The sequence below is a fragment of the Phaseolus vulgaris genome, chromosome 6 (genome assembly GCF_051622355.1).
Source record: "Phaseolus vulgaris cultivar YP4 chromosome 6, ASM5162235v1, whole genome shotgun sequence".
NCBI lineage: Eukaryota > Viridiplantae > Streptophyta > Magnoliopsida > Fabales > Fabaceae > Phaseolus > Phaseolus vulgaris.
Genome location: NC_143503.1, coordinates 23,778,694 through 23,801,114, shown reverse-complemented (window position 1 = coordinate 23,801,114; position 22,421 = coordinate 23,778,694). Strand labels below are relative to the sequence as shown.

Genomic DNA, 22,421 nt, shown 5'->3' with positions numbered 1-22,421 from the left:
ATGCCTCAATCGAAGTTGTGTTAGGAACACTCCGAGTGGGTGATCTGTTTATCAAATATACCGCATAAGTTATGGCTTCAGCCCAAAAATAATTTGGCATACATTTCGCTTTAAGCATGCTCCTCGCCATGTTCATGATTATTCTATTCTTTCTCTCAACAACTCCGTTGTGTTAAGGTGTGTAGGGACAGATTATGTTATGCTGCAACCTAAGTTCTCCACAATGTCTCTTGAACTTATTAGACTTGTACTCACCCCCTCCATCACTACGCACCATCTTAATTAGTCTATCACTCTGTCTTTCAACAAATGCTTTAAATATTTTAAAGCAGTGGAATGTCTCATACTTGCTTTTCAATAAATCTAGATTTTTCTTGAGAAATCATCAACAAAGGTTAAAAAATACTTATTACCTCCAATTGATGAAATGTTGATGATGAAGTTAATTTGGTCTCATATTGGACAAATCAGATTTGAGGTCAACATATTTGTATTTAAAATCTAAACTAGTATATTGGCAAATTTAGAAAGTAAAAAGATTTTGAGTTAAAACTATAGAATTTTATTGTTGTGAAAGTGATACTTTTGTAAATTTAGTTTTTAAAAAATTACTAATTATGTAAAATTGTTATAACATAAAAAAAAATTATTAGATGAAAATGAACAAATTTTAACACTTATAACTATAAAAATTTAATTAAAAAACATTTTTATAATTAATATTATTATATATATATTTATATCATAATTTTATTATTAATAATATTTTTATTAAATATTTGTTAAAAATAAAATAATAATTATTAATATTATAATTATTTAATAAATTTATTTCTCTAGATAACATTTTTCTATTAATTGAATTAAATTGTATGTAAGATATTTTATAATAAAAAATATTATACATAGAGTGAATTGAGTAATAACTTTATTTATAAAGAAAATGATATATATATATATACAAACAAAGTATAAAATGTGATATAATATAATAAAAAAATAATAGAAATAAAATGTATTATTATTATATATATATATTAATTACATAAATAAAAATAAATAAAACAATGCCAAAGTAGGAAACCACCAATGTATCACCAATGTAGTTTTCCCACTAATACTTTTGCACCCAGAGAAACCACTTTTCACACCCATCTACTCTCTCCTCCCCTTCTCTCACATAATTTCTCTTTAACAATGGAACCTATAAACAAACAAAATTTTAATATTATATAAATTTTATGTATGACAAATAAGACTAATTCATAACATAAATTAAATTATAAATACTCCAAGTTCATATAAACAACATTTAATTGATTTTTTTATACTTTACATATTTTTATTTATCAAATTATGCATATATAATACATTATAATGCACATGTTGTATTTAATCAGTAGTTATTAGAGAACATTTTAAGATAAAAATTAATTTTAAAATTACAATACTATTACGTAAAGGGATATATCATCTCATATTCTTTTAAATAATTTTTAATGTTTTAAATCATATATTGAATAAACGATTTATAAAAAAAAAATGTCAAATCCATTTACGATTTCAGATAAAAAAAACTCCTATATTTCATATAGGATTTTAACTCGTATAATTCATATATAATTTCAATGTAAAATAATATATGAAATATATATTTTTAATTTAAAAATACTATAATCTGTCTAATTAAAAAAATTAGAAAAATTTGAAACTCATATTTATATACGATTTTTTTTATCTAAAATCATATATAAAATATATATTTTATAATAAAATAATAATTTTCTATGCAGGAGGTTTAAGTCAAATAATAAGTCGTGTATCAGTAGGGTCGTTGTGTAACCACCGTGTTAAAGATAAGGGTAAATTTGTCCATATATTAAATGTTGCCATGGACTTTACACATTTTAATGCCCCGAACCTTCCTAAAATTCTCTTCTCTCTAATGGTCTATTTATAGTAGATCCTTGAGTCTCTGAACTACAAGAAATTATCTTTCTTGCCCACTTCAACTCTGATTTTACCATGAAAAGCAACAAAGCATACCTTGTTCTAATGGCATTTCAGTTAAGTTGTATTGGAATCAAGTATGAAGCCTCCAACACCAATCCTTTCCACCAATCAACCCTCTTTCTTCTTCTCACTGCAATGTTTTCCCATGTTCTTGCATCTGCAGCTGACATCAACAACCCAATCACCACCATAACATTTCATTTCTCAGGATTACTAGGATGTCAAACACTGCTCTGGATTCTCATTGCTCAGCTTTTGTGGTTCTCTGTCATCAACTTCCTTCTTTTACTAATAGTCAAATTCTTGTTCTTTGACTACCTCACTCAACTTCTCCTTTTATCCTTCAACTGCATCACTCGGCTGCTCCCTCCAACACCTCCAAATATTGTTGAGATGCCAAATACAGAACCGCAACCTCAGGAATCTCAGGTGTAGCAAATGTAGCATAAATATGGACATGGAGATATATCTCTAAAATGTATGTCACCGACACGGATTTGTTTTTCCTGGCCAAATAGTTTGTAAAGGTCTTGTTACTACTCAGATATTCTTATATTCTTAGCTAGCAGAGGAATGAGAGCAGAGTATTGATTTTTCTATGTTTTTATTTATTGTATGGAGATTTTATCTCCACTAAAAATAAAGACAAAACAATTAATGAAAATAAATACATTTGATAGTATATTTGAATGCAAATATGTTATTTAACCAATTTTCTGTGTTCTTTTTCTTTAACTCGCCAATAGAACTGAAAAAACAGTCATGGATGTTGTTCTTCAAACCAGAGGTCTTCTCTCTCTCCCCACAAACCCTATTAAAAATCCAGTCTAAATATTTGAATTTGAATACGGAGTTAGCATTAATCTTGTTGACTTTTCAACTGCAACTGAAATTGCTACATCCACAATGACAACTGAGTCATGGCGATTTGCAACTAGCTCAATGGATAATTTCTCCGTTGCAACACCGTTGACGGAGCAATCAGAGTCGATACAGAGCCTGCTTCCAAGGATCCGATCCTCAGATTCACCGAAGCTCTCCTCGCCTATCAGTGTCCAAACGAAGTCAACGCCAGAGTGGGTGCGTATCGCGATGACAATGGAAAGTCTGGGGTTTTGGAAAGCGTTAGAGAAGCAAAGAGGAGAATTGCAGAATGCCAATTCATGGAGTATCTCTTCCTCTGGAAGCCGATAAATGGTTGAAGAAGGGCTCAAGCTGGCAACTCTTAGTTCATAAGGATAAAAGAGGTGTTTTTGAACATCATGATTTTTTATTTTTTTTAACTAAAATAAGTTCGTTTTTAAAAAAATTACCAATATAACAATGAAAATTCATATTAAGTTGGCACGATTTTTTCACATCATTTCATGCAAGTTAACAGACTTCTGTCATGTCAATTCCTGAAATCATGTTAACTTGACACAACTTTGTCCATGTTATATATATATTTTTATTATTATTATTTTATTTTTTTAAATTTTTTTTTATTTATATATTGAGTAGTAAGTTATCTAATTTTTAAATATTTAAAATTAATTTGATACATAATTTTTAGAGTATTATTTTTAAGTAATAAAAAATTGGATAATCGTGTATAAATAATGTTTGTCACTAATATAATATTTTAATTTGGTTATTAGATTAATAAAAAATATGAAAAAAAAATTATTATATTTGGAAATATATAGAAAAATAAGAATTAATTATTTGGAAAATAAATAGAGAATTGTGGGGAAGTTTCAAGCTATATGTCTACCTTGTCCACATATAATTGTTGTTTGCTCATTTTTTCATTTACCGCTAACGACATTTATCGCCCCAGTATACCGTATCCAATATATTTCCAAGACTTATGAGGACTAATTTAATCCATGAAATAGATGATTCAATTCTAAATAAACCAAAAAAATGTTTATATTGCATAACCAAAGATTATAATAGAAGCAATTGTCCGCACAAACAAACTTAATAATAAAATTAATTTCAAATTTGATTATTAATTTCCTCATTTTCCTTACCTAAATATTTATTCCTTTATAAAAAATGACGTGGATAAAATCATGCGAACTTGTTACGACTTGAAGTTTACTTGGTGCAAATTAAGATTTATCTTAAACTTTATCTAATAAGTGGTTAAATGCAACAGGTGCGCATTATAATATATTATATATAATTTAATAAATAAGTATATAAAGTATAAAATATTTTTTTATTTAAATGTTGTTTATATAAACTGAAGTGCTTATAATTTAATTGAATGTTGTAAATTTTATTTTTGGGTTAATTAGTCTTAGTTGCCAAAGTGAAATAGAACTAGGTTAAATACTTACTATTTTAGTTAAAATAAAAAGTAACTTTTATGACGATTTTAGTCTGATCACACATAATAAATATCTACTATATTAATTCTAATTTTAATAGTCATAAATACTAAATTTATGATTATTATAAAAAATACTTCATATTTTTTTATGACATATAAAATACATCCATCATAATAAGTTTCTATTGATTTTTATTTTTTACTAGTGAAATAAAAAGAAAGTTTCCATACAAGATTAGCACATAAAACAAATTATAACTACTCCAAGTTCATAAAAACCACATTTAAGTAAAAAATATTGTATACTTTACATAGTTTTATTTATCAAATTATATATAATATATTAGAATGCACACATGTTGTATTTAATCAGTTATTGGAGAATATTTTAAGATAAAATTTAAGTTTAACAATAAAATACTATTATGTAAAGGGATATGTCATTTGATATTCTTTTAAATAATTTTTAATGTTTTAATTGAACAAATTTATCTTTTAATAAATTAAATTAAATTTTTATTTCAAAATAAGTAAATCATTTTTTTTAAAATAATGATTGTATAATTTTTAATATTACTTTTATAAAATTATATATATATATATATATGTGTGTGTGTATTTTTTACAAAATTTATCATTTAATAAATAATTTTTTTTATTTGATTTTATTTTTTTGTTAATAAAATAAAATAATTTTTTTTCTTTATTTTAAAATAATTAAATATTTTTTTAAGTTAAATATTTTTTATTTTTTTAAATAATAAAATATTTTTTTAAATAACAGTTAAATAATTTTTAGGTTTTTTTTCCAATGTAGTGTAATTTTTAAAGCTATTTTCTGAAATGGAAAAAAAATGGAAAATGAGTAAATCATAATACGATTTATCAAACGAAAATCGCCAAATCCGTTTACGATTTAAAAAAAAAAAACTCGTATATCTAATATACGGTTTGAATGTAAAATTGTATATGAAATATAAGATTTTTTTTTCTTAAGTTATAAATGAATTTGATAATTTTCGTTTAAATAAATTATATATTTAATATACGATTTATTCATTTCTGGAAATTGCTTTTAAAATTGCACTACATTGGAAAATTAGTGCCAAATTAAAGGTAAGAATAAAAGAGAAAAATGTACATAACAAACAGTTTGAAACCCTTCCAAAGTTTTTTATATTAGTTTATTAAATTGAAAAGGCTTGGATTATATTTTTTGTATTATTAATAAAGTATTTTTATAATTTATTTTATATATTATTGTTAATATTATTTAATTTTATTAATTATTATTTTAATTGATAGTGTATATAATATAATAAATAACTTTAATAAAATTGGAAAATAAAATAATTTTAGGTAATGTATTTGAAAAGATAATTAAAAACTTAATTTTGAATCTCATTTTTCATATCATATGTACAAAATATAAGTGTATTATTGTTAGTTGTTTTTAATTTTTTAAAAAGATAGTTATTGTCAGTCGAAGAGATTTTGTGGTCAATTTATAATGAAAAACTTTATTAAATCAGATTTTATATATGTAAAGAAAATAGTAGACATCACAAATATTTAAGAAATTTTTAATTAATTTCTATATTTCAATATGTTTATACCTTTTAGAAGTGAATTAACATTTTAAAATAAATATTATTATGCTATATATGTTTTGTAATTTGTTGTATTAAATTTATAATTTGATTTTCTAAGTCCATTAATTTTACATTTTTTATTTATCTTTTTATGTGTAATTTAGTAAAATAGTTTAATTTAAACTAAAATATGTAATATTTTTTTTTATAGAATTTACTTATGTACTATTTAAAATAAATAAATTTGAAAATTTAAAGTTGTGAAAATAGTTGTTAGAGAAAAAAAATCATACATATGAGATAATGTATGGATTGATGTTTGTTTGTGTATTAAGTATTGATGCTTATGTGTAAACATAGATATCCTACTATTTAAGTCACATAAACTAAGATATCAGGTAGTGAGAAGCTGATGGGAAAGTTCATGCACACGATGACATATGAGATGTACGATTTGAGTTGTATTGAACTTACATTCATCTTTTCTATTGGATTCGCTAGTAATTTAAGTTTTGGGTATTGTATCAGATTTTAGTCTCTGGTAGGACTTATTTAATACAGATTTCCCAAAAGGCGTCAATTGTTATTTTGTTTTGTTCAATACACTAGATGTGGATGTGTAGATACATGTGAGATCTATGTGATTGTTTTATGTTGAGATTTGAAGAAGATTGAATAATTGAGAAATTAATCAATGTAATTTGGTTTGCTCTTTTGATTGAATATCTATATTATAAAATTTTATTTTTACTAACTTATCCTTACTTTTCTTGTTATATTGTAAACTGCGATAACTATACTATATAAACGCATATGATGATGATTCAGGTGCAAGAGAGCCTAGAAGACTTTAGTTTTTTTTAGCTATAAATTGAAAATTGCACCTCATTATTTTTTAAAATCCCAAAATTACTCTTTTCATTTTATTTCAAAACGCAACGCATCTTCCATGATAGCGTGGGTGATTTTAGAAATTAGATTATGGGAATGAGTTCCAGAATTAAAAAAAAATCTAGAATTGAAAAACCATAATAAAAAAAATTACATTTCATAATGAAGTGTTTCAAGATGAAAAGTTGTTTTTTAAAATAGGATTTCTAGAAAAAAAAAAAAAAATTTACTCGGGAGTGAGTGCATTCTAGAAGACAACCTTTAAGAATCATTTTCATCATTTTACGTTTTTGACATGAATAATAAATTTTATATTATTTTATTAAATAATGATACATTTTTTTTCCATAAGATATTATTTAAAGAACCTGAATTCATATAGTTTGAATTTTGTATTATATTATAACTTATGTGTTTATATATATGTAAGAAGAACTGCCAATAAAGTATATTTAACATGTTATTAACAAACTCACTTATATATAATTTTTTTCTTGAATTACGTAAAAATAGAAAAAAGTAATGTTTATTATTTTTAAAGTACATATAATTTTTTAATACATAATAGTGAGTAACTCTAAAAGTATAAAAAAGGATTTGATAGTTTCAGTATTTTTTTTCTTTGAAGATGATATTTTTTGTGAACATATTATAGTCCATCAAAATTGTAATTATAATTTCAAAATTAATATATCAAAAATAAATTATAGTTTTAAAAGGATAAATGTTACATTTAAATTATTGAATGCAAAAAATGTAAAAATAACGTAGAAGTATTATTTTTAAAACACGGTTGTATTTCAATTTATTTATTTATTTAATTTTTTTTAGAAACCAATTTAATTATATATTTTACCTTTTAACCATATAAATATAAAAATTAAAAATAAAATGATAAAATTAGTTTAAAAAAACATGTGGGACAATTCACACACGTTATATATAATTAACAAATTAAAATAAGATCATCCTTGGACACACTTGCAGAGGGACCACAACCACATCGCTTTCAAGCAAATTAAAATGAGAGTAACAGTTCGAATTATCAAAGTACATTCATATTTTTTTAATTACGTGGAAAGGTAGTTCGGAGAAGATTTTCGGGTTGCCAATGCTAGAAAGCTAATTGATAAAGAAGAGAGAGAAAGAGGAGAGAGAAAGACGAAATGACAGAAAGAGGGAATGAGAGAAAGAAGAGATATAATTTTTTATAAAACTGCCACTTTCAAGCAAGCAATATAAAACTGCCACTTTCAATCACTCTATAACATAAGTAATATTTAACGCAAACTTAACGAAAATAACCAGTATATATTTTTTTTTAAAAATATTTTTTTTAGAAATCACTTTACTCAATATTAAATTAGTAAATTGAATATTAGTCCTAAATATATAAACAAATAAAATAATTATATTTTTTTAATTAATATCTTTTAGGAGATTATTAATAAATAATTATTTTCAAGTAACTCTTTAAAGAAATAAGAAAAGCTTAATAGAAATATATATAATATTAAAAGTAGAAAATAACTGATTTTTTTATAAAATCGAATGAAAACTTAAAGAAAATGTGTAGAGAGAAAAAACAAAATGAGTTACTTATATGATTTATTTTGAACCACAGAAAGATGAAGACACGACTTGAGAAGCTCATCACATCAAGTTTGTCTCCTTCTTATTCCTCCCACACTGCATATTTCCATGGTAGCCTTGCTTCATTGTTGCCATCCAGTGATGTTATTTTGTAAACACTTTTATATATTTACAAAACTAGCACTATTTTGTGATTACAATCTTTGGATCAAAACATTTTGGATGACCTAATTTGGTCTCATATTTGGATTATTAAATAAATGTTTGAATAAATCATATTCGAGGTTAACATATTTGTATTTAAAATTTGAACTAATATACGTGTTTGGAGAGTAAAAAGATTGTGAGTTAAAACTGAGTTTTATCATCGTGAAAGTGATACTTAATATTAATTTTGAAAAAATTACGAATTATGTAAAATTGTAATAACATTAAAAAATTATTATATCAAAATAAACAAATTTTAACATTTATAACTAAAAAAATTTAATTAAAAACATTTTTATAATTAGTATTATTATTATTATATATTTATCATTATTGATAATTTTAATAAATATATGTTAAAATGAATTATTCTCTGGATAATTTAATTTTAATTACTGTTATATTTATTTATGTATTTGAAAGTTTTTATTTATTTATTGAATTAGATTATATGTAAATACATAATAATTATGTGGATATTTTAGAGGATATTTTATAATAAAAAATATTATATGTAAAGTGAATTGAACAACAAATTTATTTATAAAATATATAGAAACAAATATAAAATGTCATACCATAAAAAAATAAAAATAAATATATATATATATATATATATATTATTATACATATTAATTACATAAATAACAAAGAAAAGAAAAATCAAAAGGAAAACCACTTTTCATGTGCGAATCTACTATTTCACCTTATATCTATTAATCCAAAACTATAGATATTCTCTCAAATAATTTATCTTTAACAATATAATCTATAAACAAAGAGAACCTTAATATTATATTATGTATAATAAATAAGACTAATTACTAAAAATATTTGATCACTGTGCAATTGTGGTGAAGTCAGTGAAGAAGGATTGGGGGCCTAAACCGTTTCGCTTTGTTGATGCTTGGTTCTTGGAGAGGGGTTTCCGTGAAATGGTGAAGGAGAAATGGTCCTCTTACCCCGCCGAGGGGAATGCTTTTGTGTCTTTCAATGAGAAGCTGAAGAGGTTGAAGGGAGATCTCAAAATTTGGAACAAGGAAGTGTTTGGTAACATTCAATCTCAAAAAAGCTTGATTCTGCAGGAAATAGAGGAGTTGGATTGTAAAGATTGTCTGGACGGACTGGGGGAAGATGATAGTTTGAAAAGAGGCGAACTGGGGAGTCGGTTGATGGTTATAGATAAGAAGCTGGAGTCCCTTTTCTGTCAAAAGGCTAGAGCTAGCTGGCTAAAAAACGGGGACTCTTGTACTAAGTTCTACCATTCGTCTTTGAGATGGAGAAGGCTTAGAAATGAAGTAAAAGGCGTGGAGGTAGCGGGCCAGTGGATTGAGGAACCTAGTACTGTCCGCTTCGAAGCGAAGAAGCTCTTCGAGAGTAGGTTTAAGGCTACGAAAGATCTTGGTGTAAGACTAGACAAGGTCGATTTTAAGTCTCTGTCTTATGAGGACAATCTCAGTCTGATTAAGGTCTTCTCAGTGGATGAAATAAGGGATGCTGTGTGGCTTTGTGATGGGTCTAAGAGCCCTGGACCAGACGGATTCAACTTGCTTTTTGTTAAAGAGTGTTGGGAGGTTTTCAATGACGCGTTAGTAGAGGCGATGACTCTCTTCCATGAGACGGGGTGCATCCCCAAGGGTTGTAATGCTTCTTTTGTTGCACTTATTCCAAAAGTCAGGGACCCGGCTAAGCTCGAGCAATATAGACCTATCTCTTTGGTGGGTGTTATGTACAAAGTAATCTCCAAGGTGCTGGCAGAGAGGATAAAGAAAGTGTTACCCTTTGTTATTGATGAGTGTCAATCAGCTTTCCTTAAGGACAGAGGTATTCTTGACAGTGCCCTAACGGCCAACGAGGTCATTGAGGATCTAAGGAGGCGCCGAATGAGTGGGCTGTGTTTTAAGGTGGATTTTGAGAAAGCTTACGACTCAGTTAGCTGAGATTTCCTTTATGACATGTTACAAAGACTGGGATTTCATAGTAGATGGATCATGTGGATTAAAGGATGTCTGACCAGCGCATCTGTGTCAGTTCTGGTCAATGGAAGTCCCACAGAGGAATTCCACCCATCAAGGGGATTAAGGCAGGGAGACCCCCTCGCCCATTTCCTCTTCTTGGTGGTAGCTGAAGGGCTTGCTGGACTAGTTAGGCAAGCCGTGAAGGCCAATCTTTATGTTGGTCTCCATGTTGGTAGAAGTGAGGTAGATCTTTGTATGCTACAGTTTGCTGATGACACGCTGTTTCTATGCCAGGATGCATTTTCCAATGTCTTCACCTTAAAGGCGATCCTCTGGGGGTTTGAGGTAGCATCTGGCCTGAAGATCAATTTCCATAAGTCTAAGCTAGCTGGCATAAACGTCTGTAAAAGCAATATGCATTGCTATACGAAGACTTTGAATTGTTTACAGCTGGAGGTTCCTTTTATCTATTTGGGTATTGAAGTGGGGGGTAATCCGAGGAAGAAGAAGTTTTGAGAGCCGGTCCTAAGAAAGCTAAAATCAAGGCTTAATGTATGGAAAGGGAGATTTCTGTCCATGGCAGGTAGGCTATGTCTTATTAATTCTGTTATGTCTGCCATTCCTCTCTACTATTTGTCCCTGTTCAAAGCTCCGGAGGTGATCTGCAAGAACATTATTAGTATCCAGAGGAGATTCTTGTGGGGATGGGGTTAGGAGAGTAGGCCTGTTGTCTGGATTAAGTGGGAAGACATATGCAAGTCGAAAGGGGAAGGTGGGCTGGGCATCAGAGATATTAGAAAGTTCAACCTTGCGATGTTGGCTAAATGGAAATGGAGGTGCATATCTGATGATAAAGGAAGATGGAAGGAAGTTATGGATTCTAAGTACGGCACGGACCCAAGCAGTGCCCGCGTCCCTGTGAAATACTAGTCTTGGTGGTGGAGAGACTTGATGAAGGTGTGTAGAGAAGGAGGAGGAGATGGGTGGTTCCAGGAACAAGTTGGATGGAAAATAGGTGGTGGGTAAAAAAGCAAGGTTCTGGGAGGACGCATGGGCTGGTAACTCGAACTTGAAAACCCTGTATCCAAGATTATTTTCTCTTTCGTTGAACCAAGGACAGAAAGTGGAGGAGGTAGGCGAGTGGGATGACTTGGTGTGGAGGTGGTCTTTAACATGGAGAAGAAGCAGGTTCGAGTGGGAATCGCTCTTGGAATCGGAGCTTGTTAATCATATCTCCAGGGTTAATCTCAGGAAGGATATGGAGGATACCCAAGTATGGAAAAGCGATGAATCTGGTCGCTTCTCGGTAAAATCAGCTTATGAATTCTTAACCAAGTCTGAAAGGGGCCATCAAAAAGAGGTGTTTAGTATCCTATGGAAGACGAAGACTTTCCCTAATGTGTTGATTACGGCTTGGAGGGCGTTGCTGGGGAGACTCCCAACAAGGTTGGGCTTGAGTAGGACAGGGATTGTGCTCAATACCACAAGGTGTGCTCTTTGTTTGGTAGAGGAGGAGTCTTGTCAACACCTCTTTGTGGAATGTAAATGTGCACGTAGAGTATGTAATAAGTGCTTTAAATGGTTTGGTATTCTGTCTGTCCAACATAATGACATTGCGATCCACTTTGAAGGCTTTTCCTTGTCTCATGGCAGTAAAATACAAAATATGGTATGGAGAGGGGTTTGGCAGCTATAGTACGGAGCCTGTGGGAGCATAGAAATGACGTGGTCTTCAATCACTGTGTAGTGGACGAAGAAGAGGTGTTGCATAAGGCCCAACTTAAATCTTGGTTGTGGCTAAAACATAAGGGACATAACTTCTGTTATTCTTTCTCTGATTGGGTGATGAACCCTTGGTCCTGTATCAGTAGTTATAAGTAATTTGTTGCAGGTCTCACATGCAATGAATGGAAGAGGATATCCTAGAGGTTCCTTTTGACCCGAAGCTTGGATGTATCCTGTTTTGTGGCAGATTTTTGATGGGCTGTGGCTACGTACCACATGGATGACAAGTATGGATGTCTAGCCGGTTGCAAGAAGGGGCCATGATATGCTGTAGGTATTCTCTGATGTGTGCAGATTCAAATCCAGCAAGGTTTGTATGAGGCAAATTCCGCCATGTTCGCTGAAGTTATACAAGGTCAACTTGATCGTCGGTCGATGAAACGACGATCTCCACGCGGGCGTAGTCGGTGGTCGTCGAAGGTATGCAAGGGTCAACATGACCGTTGGTCGATGAAACGGCGATCTCCATGCGTGCGTAGTCGGTGGTCGCCAAAGATATGCAAAGGTCAACATGATCGCCGGTTGATGAAGCGGCGTTCTGTCAACATGATCGCCGATCGAAGAAGCGGCGTTCTCCATATGTGTGTAGTCGGAGGTTGCTGAAGTTACACAAGGACAACATGATTGTCGGTCGACGAAACGGTGATCTCCATGTGCGTAGTCGGTGGTCGCCATAGGTATGCAAAGATCAACATGATCGCCGATCGAAGAAGCAGCGTTCTGTCAACATGATTGCCGATCGAAGAAGCGGCGTTCTTCATATGTGTGTAGTCGGAGGTTGCTGAAGTTATACAAGGACAACATGATCGCCGGTCGACGAAACGACGATCTCCATGTGCGTAGTCGGTGGTCGCCGTAGGTATGCAAAGATCAACATGATCGCCGGTTGATGAAGCGGCGTTCTCCATAGGTCAAAATGATCGCCGATCGGTGAAGCGGCGTTCACCATATGTGTAATCGGTGGTCGCCGATGTTGGTTATTTTTTGGGTAGGGTTTTCTCACTTTAAGGTTGTTCTGCTCCAACCATAAAGGAGAGTTTCGCTTGTGGATGATATAGGAAGTCCACTTCAACTTCTGGTTACTGTATATGGGTTGGGATACCCATGAAGTATCCCCTTTAATTTTATTTATTCTTTGCTGATAAAAAAAAATAAAAAATTACATAAATTAAATTATTAATACTCCAAATTCATATAAACAACATTTAAATGAAAAAATATTTTATCCTTACATATTTTTATTTATCAAATTATACATAATACATTATAATGCACACATGTTGTATTTAATCAGTTATTAAAGAACATTTTAAGATAAAAATTAATTTTAACAATACAATATTATTATGTAAAGAGGATATATGATATGATATTTTCTTAATCATTCTTAATGTTTTAATTCAAAAATGAAAAATCATATATTGAATATACGATTTATCAAACAAGAATCGTCAAATCCATTTACGATTTCAGAAAAAAACTCTTATATTTCATATAGAATTTTAATTCATACAATTTCAATTCAAAATAATATATGAAATACATTTTCAGTTTTAAAATATTATAATCTGTCTAATTAAAAAAATATTAGAACAATTTGAAACTCGTATGATTTGTATACAATTTTAGATATTTTTTTTATTTTTAAAAAATAATAATACATAAAATCTAAAAAATCTAAATCTATATAAAGAGGATTTTTCATTATAATTGTTATTTTTTTAAATAATATTTTTTTCTTATATTATTATTTTATTATTTTATAATTACTTAAATTTAAAATTAAAAAATAATTAATATTAAATTTGAAAAAAACTATTTATGATATTTGTAATAATTATTTTAATGAATATAATTAATTACTGATTTTATTTTTATTAATATATTTTATTTTTAATTATTTTAAAATATAGTACAGATTTAAGTAAATCTCCATAAATATTTCATCAATACAATTTTTTTTATAAAATTAATAAATTAATAAATATAAAATTTAATTTAATTAATATTAATAGTTATTTTTATTTTATTTTTTCTTTAAAAATAATTTAATTTTTTTCTTTAAAATATATATATATATATATATTGATAATTTGATATTTTAAAAATATAAATACACATATATCAATATCTCATTTAATAAATATAAATACACATATAATAATAATAAAAATAAAAATAAAAACCTGTGTGTTAGCGTGGTATAGGAAATAATAAGTTTAAGTTACTGCTTTTAAGTTTTTTTATATATATATTAACTAAAAAAAAATAGGTTGTTATAAAATATTCTTTTAACTAAATAAGTTTTGCAAAGAAAGAGCTGAAAGAATATGAATAGCAGAGCCGAAACCAAATAAACTTTCAAACCAAATGAAAAGGATATAAATGGTAGTAGGACTTCCAAACAGGTAATAGGAAATGATGGTTGGAGCATTGTTAAAATTGTATATAATCTGGCGCATAATTTGAAGTTGTCAGGTATATTTTATGGATATATGTTGGCATAATGGTTATTTTTTTCTTTAAGATGTGACAAATTTGAGAAGAAGTCCTGCAAATTAAACCTCAATTTGGATCCTGCATACTATTCACTCTGATAGAAAGATGTTGCTAGTGTATTTGTACAGTGTGATTCAGTGATAAAAGACAAAAACTTATGATATTTATCATTTCTTTTGACCTCCAGAAAAAGTGTTATTGAGAGGGATAAAAGACAAAAAAAAATTGAATAGAAATATCATTTGATTAGTCGATTTATAAAAAAAAAAATCAAAAAAAATCAAAGTTTCTTCGTTAAGTGATAAATGAAAAATTCATAAAAAATTAGAATCACTACAACGTCTAAAGGGGGCCAAATACCTCCGATCTCTACCGTAGGTGCCAAAGAAGAATGAGAAGAAGCCCGAAAAAAAGCAAAAAGGAAGCCCCAAAAAAAGCAAAAAGGAACATGCACGTGCAGCATCACTACAACTTGCAGCTATACGTCTTCATTTATTTATCTGAATTCGAGAGTTAATACTTCCGGAAATGGTTCATGGATAGTGAAAGTAGTGTTATTTTGTCATTTTAATAGTAAATATATTTTAATTTTGTTATTTTTTATTTACATATTTTTACAAAATATCAATTTATAATTTAACTTTAAAATTAATTTTAAAATATATTAATTCATTTATTATTATATATATAAATATTATAATTGATTATATATATAAAATTGATTATATAATATAATATAATATTAAATAATAACAAATATTTAATAAAAATAAATATTAAATATTAAAAATTAATAATAATGAATATATAATTATTTATATAAAAAAAATAAATTTATACAATAATAATGTTGATTATAAAAATAAAATATTAAATATTATTGTTATTTAAATTTGAAATAAAAATTACTTTTAATTAAATTTTTGTAATAATAAATCTTTAAATATTGTTTATTTTTACATGATAATAATATTAGTAATTTATATTTTTTAAAATATTAAGGTTATATTTTTTAAAAATAAATATTTTTAATAGATATTTTACTTCATTTTAAATTATTTTTCCAATATTTTTTACAATTTTTAATATTTCAATTAAATTAAAATTTATTTTTATAAAAATTTTGACAATAAAAAATAACTCGTATCTCTTGTAACAAATTTATTTACCATTAAAAGAAAAATGTAAAATTTTAATTAATTTAAATCTAAAAACAAATTTCATATTTTATCATTCAAATAGTTTTAAAAATTAAAATAAATTTGTAAACTTATATTTTAAATTTTTTAAAAATATTTTTTCTTTTACCATTATTACATCCACCACATCTTCCACGAACTAATCCACTCCATCTTTACTTGTCCTTGCTTTACATAAATAGTAAAGTGGGACCTGTTACCTATTCTTCCTCTATAAATAGTAGATAGATCCTTCAGTCTAACTACAACCAATTATCTTTCTTGCTCCCTTCAACTCAGATCTTACCATGAAAAGCAACAAAGCATACCTTGCTCTTATGGCATTTCAGTTAAGTTGTATTGGAATCAAGTATGAAGCCTCCAACACCAATCCTTTCCACCAATCAACCCTCTTTCTTCTTCTCACTGCAATGTTTTCCCATGTTCTTGCATCTGTAGCTGACATCAACAAGCCAATCACCACCATAACATTTCATTTCTCTGGGATACTTGTATGTCAAACACTGCTCTGGATTCTCATTCCTCAGCTTTTGTGGTTCTCTGTCATTAACTTCCTTCTTTTACTACTAGTCAAATTCTTGTACTTTGACTTCCTCACTCAACTGATCCTTTTATCCTTCAACTGCATCACTCAGCTGCTCCCTGGATCACCTCCAAATATTGTTGAGATGCCAAATACAGAACCGCAACAACCTCAAGAATCCCAGGTGTAGCATCCCGAGATATATAGGTTTTGAGTTGTGTTTCTGGCTTTATGCTTATGTTCATGTTATGCAGTCTTAATTTTTCCTATTTCTGCTTTTAGTGCTCTCTCTTGTTCCTAATAATTACTGGTTAGATTAATTCCCAAATCATCGGGTTATTATCTGCAAAGTAAACCAAGCTCTTTTACTTTTACATTGATCTTCTATAGAAGTTGTAGTAATTAGCACAGTAGTGGGATATGTGATTCAGAATAGTATTGTAAAGTTCTATGTAACTCACATTGATCAATCTAACTTTTCTTGCTAATGTTGGAAAGGATTCAATTCAGAAAAGCCCAGTTCCACTGCAAACATGCTTTAAACAGGATATATTGGGTAACACATACTGAATAGTACAAAAATTATGAATCCCAATAGCAGAAAAAAAAGGCTTCCCATAAGAATGCTCTTGATGATGTCGATAGACTTAAAACTAGTAGCTAGAGCTTTGTGTAGATTACCAAAAGAACTTTTAAGTGAACTTGTTGGGTTCTCAATAATAAGAAAAGCAAGAAAATAAAAACAAGATTCAAGAAAGCACTTTACTGATAACAGAAGGTCTATACAGAGAACACTCACTGTTTTAGTGTATGGACTATGTTCATCAAACTTTATATATAGACTATATACAGAAATATTAACAAAAGACCATTAAAAAAAAAACCATTAAGACACATTTACTAGGCGATCTAACTCGTGTCAACACTACTAGACGGTCCTGAACAAATGATCTTTTGGACATGATTTAGAGTCAATAATCACAAAACTGAAAACAATTATGATAGAGCAATTTATATAGCAGTTTTTGCTACAATGACAGATTTTCATTGCTTAAGCTTTCCTACACATACACATACCAGTTTCCACAATAAACCAAATGCAAAGCTCAGTCCTAAACTTCTGTTAGGTTTGCAACAATAACAAACAAAAAAACAAGAATAAGATTGAAAGAAAACACTTTTATCAAAATTGAAACGTGTACCTTCTTTGTCGAAAACGGTTTCTATATATAAAACTTAAGCTAAGAGAATAGCAGAAAATTGTTTAATAGAATAGCTAAAAAGAGCTGAACTGAACAAAGCACTTCTTTTGCTGTCAAAATGTCCTAAAATTTCCCACAACATATGAATGCAACACTCTGAGGTTTATCTGTAAAAATCCATGTTTAGTCCGAAGAAATTCAGATGTAATTTTTGGTTAGATTCGTACGTCATTATAAGTTCTAACAAGTTCAGAGTTACTATGAACGAGACTGCACCATCTTTTTCTCTTTGTTAGATTGCATGAAACTTAACTTTAATGCTTTTAGTCCCTTCATGCCAGACAGGAGTGTAGTGAAGGCAATATATTTATGATCATCCTCAGTAATAGCTTCATTTCAATTTTGTCACAATTTAGTTGGGTTTTTCTTATTCAAATATCTTGATTTGCTACCAAGACAATTACTTTGTATGACTTCTCACTAGAAAAGTATGGAGTATAGTTTTTCAAGCCTTTGGCTCAATAAGTTTGTAAAGTTTCAGGTATTGAGACACACCAATTACTAGTTTTGCACCTGTTGGATTGTCAAATATGATTTGTGCCTTTACTTTGACATCAAGTATTCTACAATACCCTATCATCATCACTTTGGAGAGTAGGTCTTGTATGGTTTCATGGAATTGTTTGCATGACAAAGAAGGAATGATATTGTTGCTGCCTTTGTTTATCAGCATGCATGCATCCATGTTGCTCTCTGCAGCTTAACAGTTGGTAACCGTGTTTCTCTCCCCCATGCTCTTGATATTTCCTTGTTGATTTTCTTTTTCTTTTGCAGCTTCTCTACGTCTTTGGGGATTGGAAGCAATCACATGATATCTATTCTTTCAGTGAGGACAAGGAGGACTTTTGCCATTTCTCCCAATATCCTTTCACTGCATTTTTCTTCTTTATTACTGTTTTTTCCTTTGTTAATGCTTGTTTGCTTCTCTGGCAACTTAAAATGTGTTAGGCCGCCATTAGTAGTGGATTTTAAAACTCCACTTAGATAACTTTGTTGTGTTAGCTGAATAAGGAATTTTTGAAAGAGAATTTCAGTATTTTACAATTCCATTTTACATAACTCTGTTGTGTAAGCTGAACACACCCCTTTCTTACATTTTAATTATCCCTTCTTTTTAACTAACCACTAATTAATCTTAAGCTTCTTTCTCTGGATCACCACATTATGTATGCAGCATTAAACTTTTCCATAGAGTTAACAACATTAAACTTTTTTATGTATGCAGGTATTTGAGTATTTGATCAGAAGGCTTTCTCTTCTTCAGACTTCCCGTCTTAGATCAAGATGCTTGTGGGCTACTATTTGAATCCTTACGGGAACGCAGAGTAAGTTTCACAATTTCCAGGAAAAAGATAGTCCTACTAAATATTAGTGAAAAAGATAGTTCAAATCTATATTGGCTGAAAAATAATTTTAATAATGTGAATAAGAAAGCAACCTCTATTAATAGTGAATAAAAAGAGTTGGCTTAAATTGTTTCTGTTGGAGTCAGATTTAAGTTCCCAATAATTAAGGTGTCAGATTAATCTCTTATTCATGGGGTTATTAACAGCAAATAACTCTTGCCTTGATTTTCTGTAGAAGTCTGATTAATTCTGTTAACACATAGTGATGATCGTTCATGGAGCAAATAGGATAGATTAATCACTACACAGATGCTTTAAGCAGAGAATATTGGGTAGAAACATATTGAATAGGGTAATTTTAACAAAAGAATCCTGTAGTACAAAAAAAGCTTCCCATAAGAGTGCTCTTGATGATGTCAATGGACTTACAATTGTTAGCAGAAGCTTGCTACGTAGGATACCAAAAGACAAAACTCAGTGCTAAACCCTGCTTATGCTTTCAAAACAAAATGTCTGTCCTAATACCTACTGTTATCACTGCTTGAGATTTATACATGAACATCCAAGATTAGTCCTAAGAGATGCAAACGTATTTCTGGCTATAGCTTCAGTTTATGCGAATTGGTTTCCAGATCTGTAATGAACTAAACTAACTTATTCCTCTCCTTCTTCTCGGGTTGCATGAAATATAAACATTATATCTTTAAGGGAGTTAAAAGATGGTGCTAGCTATTTATTTTATCTCCACTATGAAATAGCTTCATTGAAATTTTGTCCCAATATATTTGTGTTTTTCCTGGCCAAATAGTTTGTAAAGGTCTTGTTACTACTCAGATATTCTTATATTCTTAGTTAGCAGAGGAATGAGAGCAGAGTATTGATTTTTCTATGTTTCTATTTATTATATGAAGATTTTATCTCCACTAAAAATAAAGACAAGACAATTAATGAAAATAAAGAGATTTGATAGTATATTTGAATGTAAATATGTTATTTAGGCAATTTTCTGTGTTCGATTTTCTTGAACTCGCCAATAGAACTGAAAAGAGAGTCATGGATGTTGTTCTTCATTCAAACCAGAGGCCTTCTCTCTCTCCCCACAAACCCTATTAAATCCTTCAGAAGATCAATGGAGAGAGAGCTCTTCTCAGATTAAGGTTAAGGGTCATTTCCCTTGCTTTGACATGGCATATGAAGGTTTTACTAGTGGTAATCCAGAGAGAGGTGCAAAAGCCATTAGGGTTTTTGTGGAAGACGGTCATTTAATAGAGCTTGATGCAGTCATGCAAAAAAATATGGGACTGGACGGCCAGCGAGTTGAATGTTTGAGTGTGCTCTGTGAAGATGAGAAACAAGCTCTGGCTGTGCATCGTCAGTTACCAGCACATTGATGGACCCGTGTACAGCAATGGAGCGCTTATAGTTTCAACTGTCCTCGGTGATCCAGAGTTAAAGAAGTTATGGTTTAGTGAAGTCAAGGTTATGGCAGAACGCCTCATTAGAATGGTTTGTTCTAATAAGAGCTGACTGAACAGAGCATATGATTATGCAAACTTGTGAACATGAACATTTAAACGTTTAGACAAGCCCCAAAACTCAGTTCTAAACTTAAGGTTAGCCACTTCTTTTGCTGTCAAAACGTTCTAAGATTTTCCACAATATATAAATGCAACACTCTTTGAGGTTTATTTGTGAAAATCCATGTTTAGTCCGATGAGATTCAAATGGGTTTTACTGTTGTACGAAGACTCTTCTTATATTCCTTATGACTATAAATAAACAATTCTTTTAATCAAGAAATAAAATATTGGATTCAGTTTTCATTTTTCTCTCAAACTCCAACTCCTCTCAAAATGTAGTTGCAATGAGCTAGACTACACCAGCCTTTTCTGTTTCTTTAACTGCATGAAATTGAACTTGTACGTGAGATTACTCCTATTGTGCTGGAAAAGAGTGTTAGTGATGGCAATGATTGGTTTATGATCATCCCACAATAACAGCTTCATTCCAATTCTGTCTCAACTTAGTTCCACTTTTCTTATCAAATAGCTTGATTTGAGTTCACATAAAGTATATTCCATTACACTGTCATCAATATGGCGAGTTGGTGTTGTCTGTTTCCATGGAATTGTTTGCATCAGAAGAAACAACAACATAGGTTTGCTAATCAGACATGCATCTATGTTCTTCTCAATACCATGAAAAGATTGTTTTCAAATCTTCTACAACAGTAAATTAATGCTTAACACATTTATTAATAATATTTTCACATACCAATTAAGAAAATAACAATGGTTCTAAAACTGAGAACCCAGCTCAATTTAATCTAACAATATCTGACCTACAAAAAAAACTGCGAGACAAAAAGATTGATTGTAAAATTGAAAAGCTCACTCCAATCCAACATATAGTGGTTTGAAGGTTGATTGGGTTTATCCACCAATTTTAAAAAATAAAAATAAAGAAAAAAATTGTAAAATGTTGATGACTCATACACCAAACAAATAATAGCATAATGAGAGGTTGATAAATGTAGATTAAAGTAATAAAATAAAGTGAAATCCATAATACTTCATAAAATATATTATGTTTAAGAAGTAATATTATTTATTAAAACATGTAAAAAAGATTTCATTGTGGAAGAATTTACTCTAATATCTTTTGACTTTACATGGGTGAGTTATAAGAAAGTGGATGCTGGTAAGAAAAAGTGAACATCAATTACTAAATAATATCATATTTGTGTCACCAATGTTTATTAATGTCGATTTTTTTTAGAATATCATATTTATGTCACATGTGTTTTTTAATTATTTTTAAATAAAAAAACAAAATTATAATATTACTTTTTTATCAATTAAAAAAAATTAGGATTTCAATCACATATATCACATCATTCACAATTTTTTATAATTTGTTTTTATTTTTCTCTTCATATATCTTAACTTAAACAACTTCACTTCCATCTCATTTTCTTTCACATCCAAATTCATTTCATACTCCAACCAAAACAAAAACCTTATGGAGAGTTTCTATTTTAATTCAAAGACACACAAACTTAAATAAATATTAAAAAAATTATATTATTGTAGATTAAATCAATGTTAATATAAATAAATATTAAAAAAATAAAATTAATTTTAATTGAAAATAAATATAAATATTAAAATTATAAGATTAATTTTAATCAAATTCAAACTAAATTTAATAATTATTAAAAAAATTATATT

General features: G+C 29.1%; 1 protein-coding gene across 8 annotated transcripts; it reads left to right on the top strand.

The window, feature by feature from the left end:
* Nucleotides 1-2,012: 2,012 nt before the first annotated feature.
* On the top strand, nucleotides 2,013-20,879 carry LOC137831423 (uncharacterized). 8 transcript variants are annotated; one of them, XR_016521375.1, is made up of 4 exons: nucleotides 16,311-16,551; nucleotides 16,631-16,767; nucleotides 18,327-18,555; nucleotides 18,620-20,879. XR_016521375.1 is itself a non-coding variant. In XM_068639094.1 (3 exons), the coding sequence occupies exons 1-3, from the start codon at nucleotides 16,348-16,350 to the stop codon at nucleotides 18,791-18,793; spliced, it is 450 nt and encodes a 149-aa protein (XP_068495195.1). In that variant the 5' UTR covers nucleotides 16,311-16,347; the 3' UTR covers nucleotides 18,794-20,879. The 8 variants fall into 8 exon arrangements, 2 of the variants coding, with proteins under 2 accessions (XP_068495195.1, XP_068495194.1); XR_016521374.1 differs by lacking the exon at nucleotides 18,327-18,555 and having other exon boundaries at nucleotides 16,311-16,767; nucleotides 18,620-18,671; nucleotides 19,071-19,170; nucleotides 20,272-20,879; XR_016521376.1 differs by lacking the exons at nucleotides 16,311-16,551; nucleotides 16,631-16,767 and adding an exon at nucleotides 2,013-2,442.
* Nucleotides 20,880-22,421: the final 1,542 nt, after the last annotated feature.

Coding starts and splice junctions, on each gene's coding strand:
- LOC137831423 (XM_068639093.1), top strand. CDS start 16,348: ATGAAAAGCAACAAAGCATACCTTGCTCTTATGGCATTTCAGTTAAGT. Junction 16,768..18,619: donor AACAACCTCAAGAATCCCAG/GTGTAGCATCCC, acceptor TTTCTTTTGCAG/CTTCTCTACGTCTTTGGGGA.